Source organism: Corvus hawaiiensis, chromosome 2 (assembly GCF_020740725.1).
Source record: "Corvus hawaiiensis isolate bCorHaw1 chromosome 2, bCorHaw1.pri.cur, whole genome shotgun sequence".
In the NCBI taxonomy this organism is placed as follows: Eukaryota; Metazoa; Chordata; class Aves; order Passeriformes; family Corvidae; genus Corvus; species Corvus hawaiiensis.
The window spans coordinates 80106605-80128337 of NC_063214.1; the positions used below are offsets into that span (position 1 = coordinate 80106605).

Sequence of the window (21733 nt, forward strand, 5' to 3'; positions counted from 1 at the left end):
CATAGTTCTTTAAAATAAAAAAAAAAAAGAATTAAAAAAATACAAAATTAGGATAATGAAATTTCACTTCCTGCTATTTTATGATAATTTTTTCATTATCTGCTTAATGGAATTCTAGTTTGTGAAATCCTTCCTTAAAAATTTTTAATGAATCAAACAGACACATAAAATGAAGGAATGTCATTCAGACAATAACCAGGCACTGCATGATGTATTCTGGCAAGTTACTGAATCTGTTTTAGGCAATTGTCTGAGACCTGGGTTATGCAGCATAAACTGATAGCACATCTGCTACGGTTTATAGCTATACAGATAAATATTTATCTACAGTAAATTCTGGTACACTCTGAAACTTGAACAGTGTGGAAGTAAGAGTTCCATGGTAAAAGGAAAGTGCCAGAAAATACATTAATGGGTGAATTTATAGCTATTTTTTACTTTAAAAGGTCAAGGGTTTAAAACAGCAGGCATATATGAAACAAAAACATTATGGTATTTCAAGTATACCCTGAAAATAGAAACATCATGTACACTGGTCTTTGCATGAGAATACAGCAGTTCTGGCTGTCCTGGTAGATTTTCTGTACAAAAGAGTAATAAAGGCATTCAGTTAAAAAGGAATCTGGAAGCTCCAGAATCATGGGAATTGAGTGCAACTCCTGGCACCTATTATTATGCAAGAATGGTTCAGAAAGGCAAAGAGTATCTTCTTACGCAATATTGAAAAAAATTACCAGTATCTTTACAATGTGTTTTTTCTCTATGTTTTTTTCTCTAACTTATAGATATGAGTACACAGAGACTTGAAGCAGGCGTCCATAAATAAGTATCTGGTAAAATCTGAGATGCTCCAGGGAAGGTGGGACAGCTGCATAGGTTTATCAGATGTGACATAGGAGCTGTATGAGAAGCTGCCACCACCAGAGACCATCTAAGGCTGGGCAGGCTATCGCTGGGAATCTCACCTTTAACCATCACCTCTACGTGGGCACCTGAATTGAGCCCAGGGTTAAGACATTAAATAGCAATACAATAACAAAAAGCGAAACTTAATGGAGTGCAAGTTATTTTCTTGAATATAAGTGTCTTGTGCATTTTTACATGTTGAGGGTTGTCCCACCTAGTTTTCATCTCTAGAAAACTGTAGGTCTCCTATGGCTCCCAGCTCAGAATTTTGTAGATATATAAACAGCTTCCTCAGAGATCCCAAGCTGGTGGACACCTATGCCTGCACTACAGAACACAATCCCTAAAATCATAGTCTTAGTATAATATTTTTATGCCAAATCATCTCTGATGGATCTTATTTCCAAACATTCTGTTTTTTCAGGTGGCCAACTACTTATCTGTGTTTGTGAGCTCTTTTCTGAACTGAAACATCTCTCCAAGAACTGGAAGTGATGCATAAGTATCCCAACCACTACAAAGGTTTTTAATTTTTCTGTGTTTCAAGAATACAAATAGTTGCATCAGAGACAACAAGAGTTAGAAAAGTGAAAAAAAAAAAAAAAAAAGCACCAAAATTACCTAGAGAGCTTTTCTATTTCATTATCCAAAGGATTTCTCATCAGTATGCTGATAAGAAAAAGACACAGATGTGTGTTTCCCATATCAAATAGTGCTTGTTATTCTGTTCTTGTGGCTGCCCCAGCAACCAGTGACCTGTGTGAGAACCTGTGCTGACAAGCTCCACAGGTATCCAAGCTTAATGTAGCTCCGGAGTGCTTTTAATAGATAAGCATAGTCTATCTGTTCTGGCAAAGAAAAATAGGGCAAGCAATCAGACAACCATTTTCCATAACCTGAGTGGAATATTTAACACAAGTCAAGGGTAAAGAAAACAATCTTCCCAGAACAATGCCTTGAAATTCCATTGAAAAAAGAGCATCTGTGTTTATACACATTTGTATATATATATACATATACATACATACGTGTGTATATATATGTGTGTGTGTGTAGTATGTATGCACTTATAATAGGAACGAGAGATTGCTCCTTTGTTTCCTTAAGTATATTATTTGACAAAACAGAAGCCCTTTCTACATAATAGTCTAGATATTCCAACTAGTAAAATTGCTAGGAGATATCATATAAAACCAGAAAAACATAATGACAAAAAAGTGTTGACCTACAAGAAAATGAAATTTTCTTTACTCATTCTAGCTGTCTAGAAATGAAAATTCTAGTGCTACTGCATAAGATAGCACACAGAAAAAATCTCATAAGGTTTTATTTTTTTAACACATTTTCCTTTTTATTGAGCTTTATTCCCTTTTTATTGCCAATAAAATCTACAGTACGATGATTCTGGTGTAATACTGTGTATTGCAAATTCACTTCTACTGAATTTCTTTTTTCTTTCTGTTGATTTATAAACACAGACAACTGAGAACAAAGTACAACAGATTTTTAAAATTTTTTTGTTTAATTTATTATCATTACTTTTTTTAACCCTAAGTTTTAAAGTTTTACCTATTAATCCTCATTTGCTATGTACATTTAATCATGTTTCTGTAGGGAATAAAGTCTGTGATCATTAATTTAAAAGAACAGATAACAGCTTACTAGCTTATTGGTTAGAGAAGCTCTAATCACTCTTGAAGTACAAGACATCCTGAAAATTAGAAAAAGTATCTCCTTCGAGCAATGAAGCTGGAGTACCAATAAGCTGATAACACAGAAAGGAACAAGGAGTTGTTTGGATGTTCCCATTCTCTCTGAACGGTCATCTCACATGACATGATCCATATCTTACTAACGTCAGTATGAATGTAAGATGAATAATTCTCTGGAAGTAGATATTGGCACCCCGTCAAGTTTTCGAAGTGTTACTAAAGGAAAATGGCATAGGGAGGAAAAAAAAGAATGAATAAGCATAGAAAAAAAAGCATACAGGAATGAAGAATTAAGTCAGAGTGCAACTGAAATAAATCTTATGATATAGGGGAAGACTGACCAAAGGTTCATAATTCCTGCTCTCAAATGTCTAAAAATCAAGATATTTGAAAGCTATCAAAAGGCTCTAATACTTCCTTGTAAGGTGGGGGCTACTTAGGTCTTCAGAGCTGTAAAGATTAGACACTAGATATGCTTTATAATGAAATCTGAAATTATTTACATAATCATCACTTTCAAAAGCTAGATATTTATGTAAAACACTAGCTATTAAAAAATTATAACAATACTATGAAGGATGACAACATTGTGCAAGTTTGTTTAAAAAAATGGACAAAGAAAAAATATATTGTGTGAGTTGGTAGAATCCCTTTGCTGCTGTAATATGAAAATCAAGTGGCATAGGAGAATGTTCCTTAAACTCACTGTCATTCATGCTTATTTACTTCCTATTTGGAAGCTATCACAAAATAAATATAGTTTACTATCAAGATCAGAGATATAAGAAAAAAAGGTGGGAATAGAAATTTGGTAAAAAATTAGGGTTTTTTTTAAATTCAAATATTACTTTTCTCTCACATTTTATGATCCACACAATATTTTAGGCTCCTTTTCAGAACTGCCATCAGTGGAACATACTCTAAGATGATAAAACAAGGATACATTAAAGATTGATATGTAAAACTGAGCCTGAAGCCTGCCTTTGTTAAAAGAAAAAGGATGTGCTTCATGTAATTCTCTTGTCTCATTAAAGCGGTGATAAAATTCCACTCTGCTGAAATCAGATAGAGTTTTTCCATTCTTTTCCATGTTGTCAGCATTTAATTTACAGGTTCAATATCCACTGTATTTCAGACAGAGAGTGTTGGCTCAAGTTTTCCCTTTACTCTCTGTCCCATCTCCTAGAGATTGCTGTTCTCTTAAAAGAAGGGGAAGAGGATCCTGAACTACTATGGTCTACAGAATAATATATCAAATACAGTGGTCATGAATTCAGATTATCCTTGTATACTTTCAGGTTTTTGAAAGATAGAGGCTTAAGAACTTTATCTATTTCCAAAGACATTGTAGCACAACAAAACTTCCACACCATAAGAGATAGAAAAATGGAACAGTGACTACTATAGCTTGCTACAAAAATTAGGTGTATTGTAATCCAGGAATAAAAATAACCAAAAATAGTTAAATTAGTTATTTTTTTAAGCCTGAAAATATTTTTTTCTACTTTTCTGTACCAGCTTCACTTCATGTTGTTTTTGAGCATCAAAAAGAAAAGAAAAAGAAGACATAGAGAAATAAAGGGAGGGTAGGAATCTAGGAGAAAAATAAAATTTAAAAAAAAAGGTGAAAGTATTCAAAATAAAGAGATAAGCAAAGAAATAATTCATACTTTGAAACAATCAAATTTTTAAAAGAAAAAATAAAAACCCGGACCACAAGCAAAGTCACATTCTTGTCCTAAGCTGCAACTCTGAGGGGCATCTAGACACATTCTATGTGCCCCAAAATATGCTGGTACATGATTTGTTATACACTAAAATCCAACAGTAAAAATTTTCTTTCCATGACATTTATTTTAAGCATAGAGGTCCTGAAATTTAATCATTGTTCTCTGGTGACACTTTCAAGGACTTGTCCTGTCTTCTTAGTCATTTGTCACTGAAAGCAAGGTAGCAAGGTCTGGAGCAAAACCCATGATGGTTTTGTGCTGTTTTCCAGGAGAGCATTTAAAACAGAGTGCATATTCTCTAGATAAATATTCTAAGAAATTTCTATCAGTAAAAACCCTGAAACATTTCAAGAGCTCATTTGCTTACGAGTGCAGCGTCCACAGGAATGATGGAGTTTATGTGATTGGCTGCAAGGGGAGGGAAAGGTGCCATCAGTTTGCTCCGTGGAAGGTTTATTCAGCCAGCTTATTTCCACTACATGTGCAACCAGGCTCTCTATCTCCCTGCCTGGAGCACACTTAGCTTTAAGCTGCCCCTTGTTACTTGTTTTTTTTCCTGTAACAGTTTAATCTTAGGTCATCCAGGGGTCAATCCAGTGTATATGTTCCTGAGATAGGGCTGTAAGCCATATGGAAGAAACAATACACCAGTTCATGGTTATGGAAAAGCACAGTGTACCTTCTTCGTCTTATTCTTCCTTTCAGCTTTAATGACAGAGAGGAAGCTAGATTGGTAAAAGCTACACATTAGGCTTCTCCTTGGGGAAAGAAGTGGAAAAGTGAGATTTTGTGCATGAACAAAGGGATTCAACTAAAACGAACTAACAGATTTTTTCCCTTACTTACATGGAAGTCATAAACTTTTTATAACATGTGTTCTTAAGGATTTAAGATTCTCAATGTAAAAAATGTGTGTAATTAGTAAACCCCATAATATATGATAAAAAAGGGAGCGATTTTGCTAGATGATTCTGTAGATTATACATAAAAGAGTTTATCACATAATATCACTTCATATGAGTTCCAAGAGATTGATGTATTCTGTGGGGCAGAACTGGACCTGGATTTAGATCCTCTTTTGACATATCTTTCCTTAATAAACAGGCAACTTTGTTCTGACACAATGAAAAAAAGAAGCTGTGTCTCACTACAAATTTGTCTTTCAGCTACATTGTATAACACCTTCAAATTATTTTTTGAAATTTTTCTCTTCTGGGCCACACTTGAACAAATATTGTCATTCTTGTTGTTGACATTGGAGTTCCTTTTGATAAAATGCAACTCATCCTACTTTTGATTGTGAAACCAGTACAAAGAACATTTTGCTACCATTTCATCTTGATATTTGAAATTACACATTCCAAGCCACATTGTGTGTGAGCTCATTATGTTCAGAAAGAGGAAAATCTATTTACTTATTTTTTCTCTAGAGGAATTATTCAGAAACCGGTAAATCACATGCACTGCCCAATTACTTCATTCTCAACCATAACAGCAACTTTTACTTTCTTGTCAATAAACTCCCTGCAAGCAATCAAGTCACTCACTTGGAATAAATGATGGGTTGACCTCTGATAGCTGTGGATGAAAAATGTATCAACACAAAGATATCACTTATGCTTCAGGAAGTCCCTGTAGTGGAGATTGTTTAAAGGTGGGAAAATGGCCTGAAAAAAAAGTATCACACTTTCAATTCTTTTCCTAAACTTCATCTATAAACCATTATCAGATGAACGATAATGAACTTTGGTTCTTATAAAACACTATGTGAACTTTGGTCTGACCTACTTAACTAATATTTTTTGTTGAGTGATTTGTTCTGTTTTCAAGCTTCTGTTCCTTTATTATTTAATTCTTAATGTAGTACCAGCCAGAAAGAAGAGGGAACCAGTCAAGAAGAAGAAATAAAATCAAGTTTTCTATGGTATCATATAAAGACTAAGAAATACAAACTGATACTGCACATATTAAAATGTACTCTGAACAATGAAAGTGTCAATTGACCACACAGAGGAATCTGATGCTATTTGACATCGCTTAAGGCATCCTGGACACCACAAAGGGGTGGCAGATATGATACAGGGATGGCCTTTGTCCTTCTGGAGTTGCAACTCAGGGTCTAGGAGGATAGCCCAGGGTAGCCCAAACAGCTCTAGGCATCTTTGGTTAGGCAAAGCAATTGAGTCTGTTGGTCCAGCACCACCTTTTGCTCATTTATCTCGATGAACTTGGAGCTTTGCTCTACAATGTGCCACTGAATAGTTTCTACTGGAGCCACATCTTACAAGTTTAGACAGTTTTTTTGAGTTTTAAAGCTTCATTGATTTACTGTAACTCTTATCTGCAACTTCACCTCACCTGTATATTTCTATTATCACATCCACAGGTTATTTCAACAAGAACACTGTATGTTGCTATTTAATTCTTCATGACAAGTGCAATACCTGGCAGTCCTGAGAAGAGATTCATGTAGGCATTTCAAATAAGAACCATCTTTGATGAAGTTGTGGTTTTTTGTTAGAGGAGGCTGCACTGATCATGGAATCAACAATCAATTTTCATTTACTATTTTTGTTTCCATTAATAGATAATAACTCTGAAATTATGCTGCCAAAGCTAAGCTCAGTTTTAGACATTTCTGATAGACTCAGATATTTCTGTACTGAGTCAGACACTTGCAATTAATGTATCTTTACAGAGAGGAACTTCAGAATATTGTGTAAATGTTTTATATAACTAACTTTATTCCCCTGAAGAGAGAAAGAACTACATTAAAAATCTGATATTCAGGATTCTGAAACCCTTTTTACTTTCATGTTAAATTTCCCCGTGGTTTCCTTTTCTACTTTATTGGCTTTAATTGTCTTTTTGCTCAGCTCAAACACCATGAGCTTTACGACAGACAGCATCTTCTAGTGACAGTGTTGTTTTGTTTTCTTGAATAAAAGGTGGCATTTATGTTCTATTAAAGGAAGAAGAACAGAGGATAAAAAGAGGTTTTGTTTGCTTGTTTGCTTAGCTTCCATTTGCCAGAGTCTTTTCCAGGATGCAAAATACAGAACACAGTGGTAGAGACTGCACTAACACTATGTGGTGCATTATGAAAAACCTGTTATCACATTGGAAAATAAAGGCAGGAAATTGTGTCACAGTTTATTGGACATAAAACAGTCAGCCATCTCACTGTGATTGAAGGAATTCAGTTTATAAGCTCGGGTTCTTCCAGGTTTGTGTGCCATGATCTCTGCTGGAATGCCTTGAGCACCAGGAAGGCTGACACCCTTTTGTGTCTCTCCCATGGACTAAGGGAAAATATAGCATCATGAGCCAATTCCCTTTTCCTTTTATCTCCTTTTATAGAATCTTCTTTTCTTTCAGCAAACAAGCAATAATACCTTGCACTAAGACACTGGACACTGCCATTTGAAATGTCTGCTGCACAAGCAAACAGAGTGGAGTATATACTGTTTACTCACCCTCTGCTGTGCATTTATATGTGAGGTCAATGATGAATCAGACTTGGGCATAGAGCTGTTTAAATCTTGTTTTTTAATGCCAGCTTACTTAATACTTGGTTGAAAGACAAGCCAAAATTCTACCATTTCAGGACTTATCAGAGCATTACATGAAGTTAACCTCCAGCGCTATTCCCCATGAAACTCTGATAAGCACCTTTTAATAGTTCACAGTCAGCTAGAGTGAGATAGTCACAGAGAGTTTTTCTCAAGAAATTAATGTACCCTGTAAATCAATAGCATTGAAAATACCAAAGAAGATGAGTATATGGAATTCACTAGTTCTGCTTTAAAAGGAGGTACAGTCCACTTTGAGTAAGGATTAGCCACAAAGTTTATCGGTATTTTTACTCACACTCCACTGCTTTAGTTGGTCAAGTATAGTGAACCACTGCATGCTGCCAAGGTTTAAAGAGGGAACAGCTGTATAGATTTACATCTTGCTCAAGAAATTGGATCTTCTTCCAAGGCATTATTTTCTAAAAATTCTACTTTCCATCTATCATTATTTTGAGAAAAAGGGATGGCTCTTTTTTCTGAAAACTTTTGAAAAGCTTTGCTAGAGAATTTGACAAGTCATAGATGTGACTGTCTACTCCACATTTGATTCAAAATAATGTTAAAAAACAGTATCAAATTAATTGTCTGAGTTTTAGTGCCTTTTTGATGGAGAATGTACATGAAGGTGTGCTACACTTTTTCATTTTTCTTCCAAATAACAGGAATATCTTGCCCTTTGGGGGCAACAGTAGTTCATGGACTAGGAGTTTTCCATTTTATTAATTTAAATTATCAGTGTGATAAGATTATCCTTTTTTTTCATTCATTCAAAGTTTTGTTATGCATGTACCATTCTACATCATCAGAAATAAATGAGAGCTTTGCAAGCAACTCAACTGAAAAATTTCTCTTGAGACAAAGTTTGGCTTCCAATGACTGTATCAGCACAGGGGCTTGTATTCAAATTAAAATACAGCAGTAGCTTTAGTTTCTAATGACTAATGACAAACTAAAAAGCTAAATAGACAACAAAGGGAACATACAGGAACTGTTAACCTGACAATATAGTATACTATAACCGTGGATTAAGTTCTCACAAACTTTAGCGTGAAAACAATTCTCATTAAAGCATCCTACTGATGTAAGGGATTTTGTGTCACATGAAAGTTAGGTATTTATTTTAATAAAAAGTGAGATGGTCATGATTATAGAACCTGGAGAACTAAGGAGATAGAAATATCAGGCTCTTTATATTTGGACATAGAGCTGCTGTCCCTAGAAGAGGGTTTATATATGATCATGTTCTGAGCGACAGTACTTGTGTTATATGAGGCAAAAAAATAAGAGTTTATGCACCTCCCTGGGCTTAACTGTTTTTTGTCATGAATGTGTAATATTGCCCAAGCTGTTGTAACAGTATAGAAGAGTAGAGATAAAGGATTAACTACATAAAGTATCACCTTCCTCAAATAATTGGCTTTTGGTGTTGAAGATATATTGATTTTCCTCTTAATATTTCTGTCCTCTTTTTTTTCATATTATATGAGAAGAACACTTCTCCACACAATTTGTTTGACATATTATTCTTGTGTTATGCTCTATATAGTGTTTGTGGTTTGCTACTGCCCTATCAGTACAGTAGATTCAATTACAGAAATACTGCACGCATAGCTGAACTAAGAGTATATTAAGCATAGAATAACTGAACCAGTTTCATATTGTAACATTTAGAAAAGCTAAAAAAAAAAACTTTTCCTATTGGAGGAGCATCATCAATGATGTATAAAAAAGAAACTTGGTGTGAAAAAAAGGTTCATAACACAAACAGGTTTTATGGTAGTACATAAAGTTGGAACATAAGCATAAATACAAGATGGTGCAAAACCCCAAGAATGTGAAAGTACATTGCCTTTTATTCTAAAAACAAGTAATTCTAGTTTGTTGGGAAGAAACATCATCCATGCTCACACTGCATAACAGAGAGCAGTGCAAGAGCAGCTGAGCTAACACAGACCTGATTGAATTTGTTAGGCTCAGTGTTACAAGGTAGACTTAGCGGCAAGCACCTTAAATGTGTGGTGGCTGCACCCTGGTAAACACACTGAATCCAACATTACCTGGGCACTACACCAGCCTACGAACATGTCAATGAGTATGTTGCTTGTACAGCTTCTATGTCAATGAAAACTGGCTCACAGAGCAACAGTTTTTTATATTTCCACTCCAGGGTGTCTTTCTCTACTTTTTTTGCCAGTAAGACTATAAAAAGATTGGTCCAAATTGAAACGTCACATGAAACTCTTGCACCAAGCCTCAGTGCAAAATTACTGTAAGTTTAGATGATATTGTCCTTAAGGAACTGTTTGTTCCAAAGGGACATATTTCCTAAGTCCTGGTGTCTACCAAGATAGATGTAATCCAAAAAAGAGGGATTATTTTAGGTACTTTCCCAGGAATTTTCATCTTTGAAATAGACAAGTAATAGAATTTAGTCTCTACATTCAGCTCATCCAATACAAGGCCAACTCTCTACAGCAGCTCTGTTGAAGACGTATTCCAAAGTAGAACATTTATAAAATAAAAGCATGGATGCACTATCTGGAGTTTCATTTGTGTATGTTTCATTTTATATATCCATGTATTTATTTATACAGTCAAACATATATAGAAAAAAATCCTAAAATGGAAAAGTGGGAAAATGGAACATCATTAATGTTGAAGTAAAACAGTGTTTGTATAATAAACATAACAAAATTGAGTCAGTGAAATAGAGGAATTAATTGGTAGATTTAAAACAGAAGCAAAAGTAAAGCTTCCTGTTCTGGTTTCTGCCTGTTATAAGGACTGTGAAAGCAATTTTGAATTAAGATATTTTTCCAGTTTAAATTCAGGCATTAAGAAAGATCCATCAGTTGTTCTTACAGAGCAAGAAAGACTACATTTGTCTCCCCATTCCTGGACTGCAGTGCTCCTGTATGTACCACCGGCTGGTTAATAATGTGAGAGGACTCATTCTTTCTGAAAAAAATCTCAGCTTTTTGTTAAAATAACCAGCACTGAAAATACAAGAAGCTTCTCTCTATGTTTGCAGTCAGCTTTCTGTTGTGTTTGCTACAAAATCATTGCTGCTGTAATTTGGGAGGTTTCCAGTGGGCAGGCTGTAATTGTCTGCTTTCTGCAAACCCTGTCATCCTCCAAAGAAAAAGAGGTCATTACATCCAATCTCTAACATGCATTCTGGTATCTTTCCCAAAAGGAGAAACTTTTGCAGCCAAAGCACTTTGGTATTTTCCCTTGTGTTCAAAAAGAGAGCTAGTAAAGCCTTTTATTGAGGGCTCTGCTCCCATTACATGTGGCCAGCAGTGTGAGGCTGTGCAACACTCCGAGTCTAAGCACTGGCATGGATGTTGGAGGATGTCCTAATGCTCTATAGCTGGCCTCAGATGTGCTAGATATGCTTTCAGACCAGGGTACTGGGATGTGAAGGCAACTTAAAATCAATTGTGCCCTAAAATGGAAAAGGCATGATGATCAAGCGAGGAAAAGCATAAAACAGGGAAGCAGAAATTGACACTGAACAGAGCTGCCTTTCACTCCTCTAAGGCCTTCCAGAGAGCTGGATCTGCCCAGAGTTGTGACAAAACAGATGAACCAAAAGTGGTCTCTTCATCATCATTTCCCTCCCCTGAAACTTCTTCCTCAAAGAATGAAAGTTCTGTGGATGGAGCTTTGGTCCAATCCTACCATGGCCATCATTTAATCATTTTCGGAATGCAGATATGAGAATATAAGAGTTTCAACAGGAGTACCACTGAGTTCACAGCCTTGCCCATCTACTCTAGTAACTATCTCTTGAAAGGGTCCCCTATGCAAAGTTTAGCCAACTATGAAGGACCAGAATGTACAGTGATGCTTGCCTGCATGAAACAGTCTGCATCTCTGGTGATCTGAAACAGTCCAATGTTGTCTCTTAATATTTTATTGTTGATAATGTGCTTTCCTTTCATGGGCTTAATAATTACTTAACATCTCGATGAGTGCAACAGTTTATGTATATATATATATTTTTTAAAGTCTACTATCATGTCAAAAATCATGTTGATCCTATTTCATCAGCCAAATAAGGACTTCCAATTTAATTTCTCATGTGAGTGATTTTATTTCACATTATTCTCCAGCTCCTTCCTTCAATGAGATCTAGTATATTTAATTTCTCTTTGCACAGAAATCACTCTGTAGAAATCTTTAATAAAACTGGTTTATTTTCTCTACCCCTATGAGTTCTACTGTACCCTTTGCACAAGGAGGAGTCAGAAGTCCATATATTCAGGATTCAAAAAATTATTATAGAAGGGTTATTTCAGCTGCTTTTATGTTTATTATCCAATAGTTCTTAAAATTTCATTTTTTTTAAACAATGAACATGAAAACAAAATATTCATATAACCATTTTTAGTAAATCATAGCTCCCAGACCTCTCTGGCAGTAGCTGGTTAGAATCAGCCATTGTATATAGTTTGGCTTGTTTTCCTATGTGTGCTAATTTGCGCTAATCAACACTGAATTTCATTTGCCACTTTATTACATAGTCAGTCAATATTTTGACATCCTTCTGCATGTCTTTACAGTATTTTTTTATGTTTATGATCCTGAATAATTTAAAGTTGTCAGCAAATTTTATTCTCACTACTTACCCTCTCTTTTGGATAATTAATGAGTATGCTGAACAACACATACTAGGAGAAAGAGGGACTTAACTTGAGTGCCTATTATTAGGAAAATGACTGCTTATTTTATGGTTTGTTTCCAAATATTTTATCTGGTGTGACTGATATAATTAGAGGTTTTTCTGTTTGGTTTGGTTTTGTGTATTTTGTGGGTTTTTATTATCCGTTCTAGGATACCCTGAAGTTTAAAATGTATGAGGCTAATATTTGTTTAGATGATTTTTTAGGAAGGTCTCCTTCTGGAAAAGCTTTGTTGACTTATCCCTTTTCAAACATAGCTTTCATTGTGATTTTTACAATACCTTATATTCTGGGAAAATGCTGTTTTTTCTATGCAGTGTCCTGCTGTTACAGCAACATTTAAATAGATCGGAACCTTCGGTTCTCAAGACAAAATGTTGTACAACAATAGTTGATAATTACATGGCATTCAAGGCTTCAATCCAATGTGTCTCAACTGGTTTAAAATATATGTATTGAATCATCCAGTTACAAGACTAATGTTTTCTAAAATAATACAGCTATCCTCTAAGTATAGGTATTTCTTTCAAAATTTTCTCATCAAGTTTGAAGGATGGTAAAGGTCATTTACCACTATGGATATCCACTGGTACAAGTACTGAATACAAAATTGTTTAAAGCTATGATTTGCTTACTGACAAAATAATTCCTGAACACCATTAATAATGTTGTTAGTCATTCATCTAGGAGAATATTACTACTAATTTCTCTGTACTTGTACTAGTTGTCTCATAACTTGAAGTGGTGTAATGGGTTCAATGTTTGCAGTGAAGACTGCATTTGAGTAGATAGAGTCAGTACTTCTCTTCAAAGTGAATGGTAACGTGTGCTTGTTAAAGTCATGGTTGCTTTGTAAGCACCACAGTATTGGGAAAAATTAATTATCTCATTGAGGAGGGAACAAGCTAAGAGGGAGGGGATATTCTGTTCCCATATAAATAGCAAATAGAAAAGAAAGATATTTTAGGAAAAACAATTAAACACAACTTTTAATTGTAAGAACACTGGAATAGGTGGCTGGGGAGGTTGTACTGCCTCCATCATTAGGCAAGTCACCCAGGAAAATGATTTAAGGATATCTGACTGTAGCATGTGGCGAGAAGTTCGGCTATATGATTATTTGCATTTCCTAACTAATTTTTTCCGGTTCTAATATAACTTTTAGTCACCCCCCTGTAAGGTCTACTTTTTGTATTAAAAGTAGAATTGTCATCTTAGGATAAACAATTTAGTAGCCTATTAAGAGGGGACCATGTGCATGTCACGGCTTCTTTTATCTGTAAGACAGCTGTAATCATGTCATATCTTCTATTTGTTTTGAAGTTCAATTTTTTAGCATTTGTTTAAAATTGCATACACTAAACTTTTAGAAACTCTTGTTCTGTGCATGTATTAAGCAAAAACCAGTGTTTTGTCACACAGCTGGAAAATCATAGACTCATTTTAGTTTTGTATGTTTTGCAGTATTTTCTCACAGTAATAGACTGTAGATTCCTGAACTGTTTCCCCAGAAAAGGCGATACAAAATCTGTTTCAAGTAATTTTGGTGTGGGCTGAGCTGTCACTCAATAAAACATTTAGCAAAGTAAAATCCTTACTTGAATGAGAAGTCCAGAAGTCTTTACTTTGCATTTCTCCCTACTAGTTTCACTCTAGTATTCCCTTGCAGAGAGTGGAATTCTGCTCAGATACCTAAATTCATTTACCTAAATGGATATGTCACCTACCACTTGAGATGTCACAGCAGTTCTAAGATATCTACACAAGCCTGGCAAAAATTACATGAGTCATGGGAATTCTGCAACCTTTGAAATGAGCAGCTGAAAAGCCAGTCAGGATATCTTAAGGCATCTCAAAGCATTAGACATCTGTGGTTAGACATCAATTATCCCGCGATAACTGAGACATGCCTTTTTGGGTCTTCATTTTACCACAAGGTTGGCAAACAACAGTCAAATGGAGATTTCAACAGCTGATAGAAAATCACTTGCTGAGTTTTGCTTTTCTTGCTTCTCACTATCACTCTACTTATGCTAACAGTTTTTGCTTTGTTGGTAGTGCTTTTGCATTTCTCTACCAAAAAAAAATCTTGTTTTCTGCCACTTACACTCTTCTTTCTTGAATTGTTCTTTGTTTGAGTCCAGGTGCCGTTTAGCACACAAGCTCTTAAGTATCCAAATATCCACAATCATTTGCAAGGTGCAACCCACTTTCACAGCATGTCTGTGGTGATTTGCTTGTTAATTATAAACAGACATAAACAAACTCATACTCCCTGTAACTAGCCCATGCACTAAGAGTTTACAGGACTTCTCAATTTGTCAGGGCACAAATAGAAATGCTCTTAGGCTTCTGGATGAAATAGTTTATGAAATTATCCTTCACAGCTGCTTGTTACCAGCCTTGCAGCTGAGACGCCATAGCTGATCATGTTAATTTCGAGGCCATTTTTGTGCAGAGTGAAATAGATTAGTTTAATCTAACACTGACGCTTTTTTAAACAGATTTACTCCTTTTCATTGAAATGGAGGGTGTTTTTCTAGTGAAGCAGCTGTGACTCAAATCGTTATTGTTACATGGAAAGGAGTAAAACTAAGAAAAGAGGAGACATTTGGTAAACAGTACACTTCAAACTGAGATTTAGTAAAAATTAATGAAAGTTTTGTTTTAGGAAAAAAAAAACCTCTGATTTCTTATATCGTTTGCTGCATGCTCTGCATTGTGTAAAACACGTTTTCTGTTTGATTAAGCAAATTATTCATTTTATTTAGTCAAAATTAACTATGATTTTTTTCTCTGAAGCTCTCCTAGTCCCAGGATTTCCTTTACAGCACTGACATTTGGAAAGTCACAAAATAATTACATCAGAATGTTTTTTCACAGCTGTAAAAAATTGACAGTAGATGGCCTGAACAACTAGCCATGAATTGCCTTGAAAACATGTAGCAGAACAAATAAATCCTCTGGGAAGAAGCCTATCACTATGGTTCCACATTTCTCATGTTTCTTCTTTCCCTCTGGCTGGCTTGAAACATGTTTCCTATGCTGAGGCTATATATTCCATGGCTCAACTTCCCCATCTATGATCAAGGAGGTAAAGGGAGCTGATTTCCCTGCTTGCTTTTTTCCTGGTCTATTACACAGGCTCAGTGACTTCTCCTTGGAAACTGAAATTCAAATATTTTCTGTTCAGAAGGCATTAAGTGCTGTATATATTCTCCGTCTCCTTAAAGACTCCCTGTACCTGCATGTGTTTATATTCAGAAACATGAACAAACACACCTTGGCAGCAAAGGCAGCACCGTTGGACACCACCTCTGGATCCATGTAACAACTGATATAATTTGTATTGTGAAGTACTGTGGACTCCAGTGTGAGTATCCCTCATGCACCACAGATACCCTCTGTCTGTTTTTCTCAAAAAAACCCCAACACCATTAAAATAATCCAATCCTTACCAGTTACCAGCTCCCAGATGAAAAAGTCAAGCAGCTGATACTGAAGGTAAAAAGGGCAGAAGGTATGATAAGTGCAGAAAATACTTGGATGTGCTTGCAGCTGCAGCCAGTGCTTCATGACCACGATTAATTAGGTTGGGAGGGCTGCTGGATTGCTCTCTGAGGGATACCAGCAGTTACAAGAATGCATTATATCCAGTTGCTCGAAGCCTAGCAGACTATGTCCTGCTCTCAGATATATGTGTTTTGCCATCTGGACTAAGACAATGCAACATACCTGGGCATCAAACCATCAGCCTGTAGGAAACACCACCTGCTTCACAATTTATGGCGCATCCCGTGGCCAAATGAATCAGCAACTGCAAACACCTCCAATTCTCTCATGCATCTTTGCTTTCTCAGAATACTGAAATATGATGGAGGTGAGTTATGTAATCAGGAGCTCCCAGAGCTCTGGGAGAGACACTACACCTGGTGAGCTGGTTTTTTGAGAGTCAATCAGGAGCTCCCAGAGCTCTGGGAGAGACACTACACCTGGTGAGCTGGTTTTTTGAGAGTCCACTGTGACTGATCGTGGATAATGCTAATGTGACATCATCTTTGTAGATACAAAGTTATGGGTTTTAGTCTATATATTAGTGGTCTGAAAGTATTTATGAGAAGCTGGGAATTTTACAAGAGTACTGTGTCCAGAAGGCTGTGATTGACATAATTCTATAGTGTGTACATGCTGAGGATCTTGACCATTTTTTTCTCTGAAATTTTATTTCTCAATTTCATTTTTATATGAACAAAATAAATTATCTTATATTCACTATAACTACTTAATAAGAAAATAATATCAGGAAAAATGAGTGGTTAAGGTGATCTAAACACTGATTTAATCATGACATGGATCAGCTAAGTGAATAGGGGTTATTGGAGATCCCTTACCTTTCCCCTTCACTTTTTTTCACTTTTCTAAAGCCTTGGAATAGAAAATAAAGGTGTTAGACTGAGACCAAGCCTAATACAATGCTAGGGTTTTGGGGGGAGGGTTTTATTTTTTAATGAAATTACTTTGAGCACTGCTGGGGTTTGCCTCTTCATAATCTTTGGCAGATAAATTACAAAGGCAACACTAATATATTAAAGTATAAGGGATATGAATACCTTCCTTTGAAGTTTACTTCAGTGACCTCAGGAATGGGCAAGCAAAAGGTTTTCCTGAACACAGCTATTTTTCTCTTCTAATCTAGTTTTTTTGACTTCTAGGTTGCATCCACTCTGTGCTAGTCCAAGAATAAAGAAAAACTGTCTTTAAAATCAAACATCCAGTTTTGATACACCTTTGAATAAAAGCACCCTAACCATTGTATTCTGTTTCTCAGGCTTGTAAAAGATTCTGTGATGGAGCTTTGATCTTGAAATTTTACTTTCCCAATTTGTCTGTCTTCTTTCATTCTAAAATCAAATGCAGTTATCAGAGAAGTCCAAGGTTTCTTTTCATCTTGGAGATAGAAAAGAGCTCAATCTGCATCTAAAAGCATGCTCAAGCCATACAGTTTGTTCCCATAATAGAGACAGATACTGAATTATGCAACAAGTTCCCAGTGAGCAATTACATTTTAATCACAGTAAAGATTTTTTCTGCAAAGACACTTCTATGGATGATTTATTTCAAAAGATAGGAATTGTGCCCATATAGCTTAACTGGGAAAGTGTTCAACTTCCCCAGACAAATTTCCTGGCAGGAAGATTTTTTGAGGAGACTAGTAACTAATATTTGAACCACCTTTCTTTTTTTTTTTATTTCCTCCTTTTTTTTTTTTTTTTACAGTAAATCTTTAACACAGCATGACCTGTGGTAGATAGGTCTTAGTCTGCAGTTCCATTTGGTCACTCATAGCTTGCTTTCTTGGATTAGAAACTCCATGAATTATTTTTACTTTTCATAAATGGATTGTGGTGTTTACAGTATTTGCCTTCTGTGCTGCTAAATTGAATAACCATATAGTACTTCAAAGAATGGCTGAAAATAGAAGTAAATTATAGAGGAATGTTCCAGTGCATTTACTATCAAAATGAAAGTCTTACTGTGGGTAAATACATGCGGTATTGTTCAGAATTAGTGATTTGCTGATCATCCTACATTAAATATAAATTTAAATACATTAAAAATTTATATAAAAATTATAAAAGTAAATATTTACATTCAAAAGACATGAAAGATGTTTATAAACTACATCCACCTATTTAGGATCTGACTTGAGATAAAGTTCAAGCTCTGCTGTCACAGTACTACCTGAAACATTTGGTAGGTTCAGCCAAAGGAGGAAAAACATAAAAAAGATGAGTGCATCCAAAAAGAGATGAGAACCCTTCTTTTATTGGTCCTTCTACCAAGAATTTGAGCATAGTTTATAACTGGTATTTGTGTTTTGCTCGTAAACAGAAATCCTCACATTCGGTTGCTTGCACAGTCACTGAAATTCAAAAGATATTTTTGGTTTTCATTGGAAAAAAATGTCAGACTATGGTAAGAAACATGCCAAATGAACCAGTCCTTTGCACAGGACATCCTTTTCTAGCAAGTACAAGCAAGCTTGTCTGTGATTGTTTAATCTGTCTGGCATTTTTGCCAGCAGAAAGGAGCAAGTTGTGAAATGGTTAAGTGCCAGCCCCTTACAGATTTACAGAACACACCCCAAAATTTCAGCTACCTTCAGGAAACCACTGTCTGGTGAATGTTCCTCATGGACTTCAGAATTCTGCCAGGTTGTTGCAGCATGCGCCGCCCAGAGACTCCAGAGAGATTTCCATTAAGTGCTTTTTAACTAGCATAGGCTGCATAACTAGTTACCTGAATCCATTTATATGGCTATTTAAACAAAAAAATAAGTAAACAGATAGATGCTTAACATGGATCGATGCTATGCATTGCATAACTATGCAGTTTCCATCACAAAAGGAGGATTCAGGACTTACATTTTATGACCGGTAACCAATTTTATTGAACTCTATAAAATCTAAATGGATGAAGAAATTTTACAACCTGGTCTGCAGGATGCGTTCAGATCTTCTCTTAATGCTGAATATTTGTAGTGGTTTTGTACAAGGAAAAAAAAGTAAAATAAAAGCTTTGATAGTTACGATGCCTAGCTGTAAACAAAACACACACTAGGACATTGGGGAAATCACTAAATCACTTAGCACATCTTGTTCCAACTCTTTTGTATCCTAGAAGAGGTAGTTTGAAAGTGCAACATAATAGATATTATTGTGGCATTTCTATCTAGAATAATTAATCTCATTATATAATATTCAGTAATAACCTGAATGTAATTGTTTATAGGTATTCAGTAACTTCAGGTCAAGATACTTTTAGCAGTACATGTTGATTTTGGTCCTTTCAAATATGATTGTCCAGCTGTTAGCTGAAGTTTTTACATTTTCTTAATCTTTAAAAACCTTCAATATCTTAAAGTAATACCCAGGACTAAAGATAATTCTTTCAGTAATCTATATTATCCATACTCACAATTTTATTGTGTGAATAAAATTAAATAATTTTCATCAAATCCCAGCTGCTGACTAAGCAGTACAATAATCTTTTTTTTTTTTTTTTTCAAATACACAGCCTGATGTATAGAGCAAGTGTAATGTAACAACTCAGAAATGAGATGGCAACCTACACAGAGACCTCACATCTATTTATGTCATTTCTTGACTATTTAAAGGCAATGTTATGATTTTTGTGCCACATTCTCTATTTTTGAATGCTTGAGGTTGTCAATATGAGGCTGCAATAAAGCTGTGATGAACGATTTTCCTGATGAGACCCACAACATTTGGTGTGCCAAATAAAAATAAGCTAAGTATACAAACAAACATTATTAGTTCTAAGTGTAAACAAGGTGAGGGAATTGAAGCTAACACACTCAGATATGTTAGCAGGGTTTGCTATGAACAGGAATGTTGAAATTCTAAACGGTATTTTTTCTCCTGTTTGCTGAAAGTACTCTCGCACTTATTTTGCCACTCGTTTTTTTAGTCTATCTAAAAATCTGTCTCGTCTGGATTTTTTTCTTTCCTCTTCTACAGTCAACTTTTCCATCTTCTTTTTTAGAGCCTCCATTTTGAACCCTTAAGCTCACACTACCGTGACAATTTTCCTTCCTAATCCTTGACAGTAAAGCTATTCCTTCACTTAATACAAATGTATGAGCATACCTACTGTACTCAGTCAATGTTAGCTCAAAACTTTGAAGACAGAAAGTGGTATGTAAAGGCTTAGTGCACTGTTCAGTACAGTCAGACTCCATTTAAATAATGCACCCACTGTATTTGTAGAATAATTCAAAGGGGCTTGGAGCCCTGAAATAACAGAAGCACGTTTTATTTTCCACCATCCCAATTAGGATATGTTATATTATTATAGGTAGGCTATTTTATTTCACTGAAATGGGAGGAAACCTCAAGAGTGAAGCCAACACAAAGCTTGGTATTAGCACAAACCTCTATCAAAGCTTTGTGCTGTTAATGGCATAAGTAAAACAGCTTCTCGTTATGCTTTCATAATATGAGACTTTTAAAAGGTAAAGGGTAAATACTACCTGCTTCATGATTAATAGAGATTTTCCTGTTGAACATATAGGGGTAGGATTTCACCCCAAAGTTTTTGTTGTGGGAAATTACCTGATTTATTTATGAAATACATTTTCATTACAAGTGTGCTTCAGGTTAGTAAATATGAGGGCTACAACCAGAAGGAAAACCCAGAAGGATGACCCTACCATGTACAACAATGCTGTTACTTCATTACATGAAGAGTATGAGCATGCTACCTCAGAAACTACAAATTTTGATCAGCCTCCTTAGTTCTGCATTGTTTTTCCGTAGTTGCTATCCTGTAGCCTAAGGAAAGGGATATTTCAATAGGTTTTCTTCTAAAATTAAAAGGCAAATAGTTATTAGTTTCACTTTAGATTATTCATTCTTTTTGTCCTGTCAGCTTGTGAAGCCACAGTCCCCTACCAGAAAATTTGTCCTTACCATGGATTGCCTTTTGGCCCAACTCCTGCTTTATTTGTGACACTCCTGGCTAGTAAGGCCTTTTAAATTTTATCCACAGGCACACAACAAAGGCAACTAGAAAATCACTTTGTCTCTTCCCCTAGTTTCATTGTGATCTCATAAATATATCTTAGACATGTTTGTATAGCATCTGTACGTTGATAGGAACTTTTCGGAATATGTACTTTTACTGAGCATTTTACCATTTCAACAGATAGCATCCCTTCACTTGCAAAGATTAGTTAGAATGAAGTTATTATGTCATTAGTAACAGCAGCTTTGATTAACACTTTACACTCATGAGAATAACTGCATGGATTTCATTTAAGGCACAGCCCTTCCCCCCAAAGAGTCAAAACTCCAAGGTACATAATATCATACAGACATGTAAAACTGCTGTGGGAATAACTTGTAATAAGAGATAGACTAGCCATTAAAATTAATTTACTTAGCAATTTCCATTGTGATTTCCCGTTTTTATGTAAAAATTAAATGCCTTTACTCTTTGGTCACTACCTTAGAATGGGACAGACCATAGCATAAATTCCTCAACCACTGTCAAGAACGTGCATTAAGCTCTTTGCTCAAGAAAAAAATGTAAGAACAAAT

At 35.4% G+C, this 21733-nt stretch overlaps 1 protein-coding gene across 7 annotated transcripts in view; it reads left to right on the top strand.

Moving 5' to 3' along the window:
* The window catches only part of GPC5 (glypican 5), a 620145-nt gene that overhangs the window by 537407 nt on the left and 61005 nt on the right, over nucleotides 1-21733 (top strand). Inside the window, exon 9 of one of the 7 annotated variants that reach the window (XM_048295767.1) lies at nucleotides 786-2218. The exons of the other annotated variants lie outside the window; for them this stretch is intronic. Coding sequence (XP_048151724.1) covers nucleotides 786-826 — 41 coding nt within the window. The 3' untranslated portion in view covers nucleotides 827-2218. Of the gene's footprint in view, nucleotides 1-785; nucleotides 2219-21733 lie in introns of those variants that run through there. 7 annotated transcript variants of the gene reach the window in all.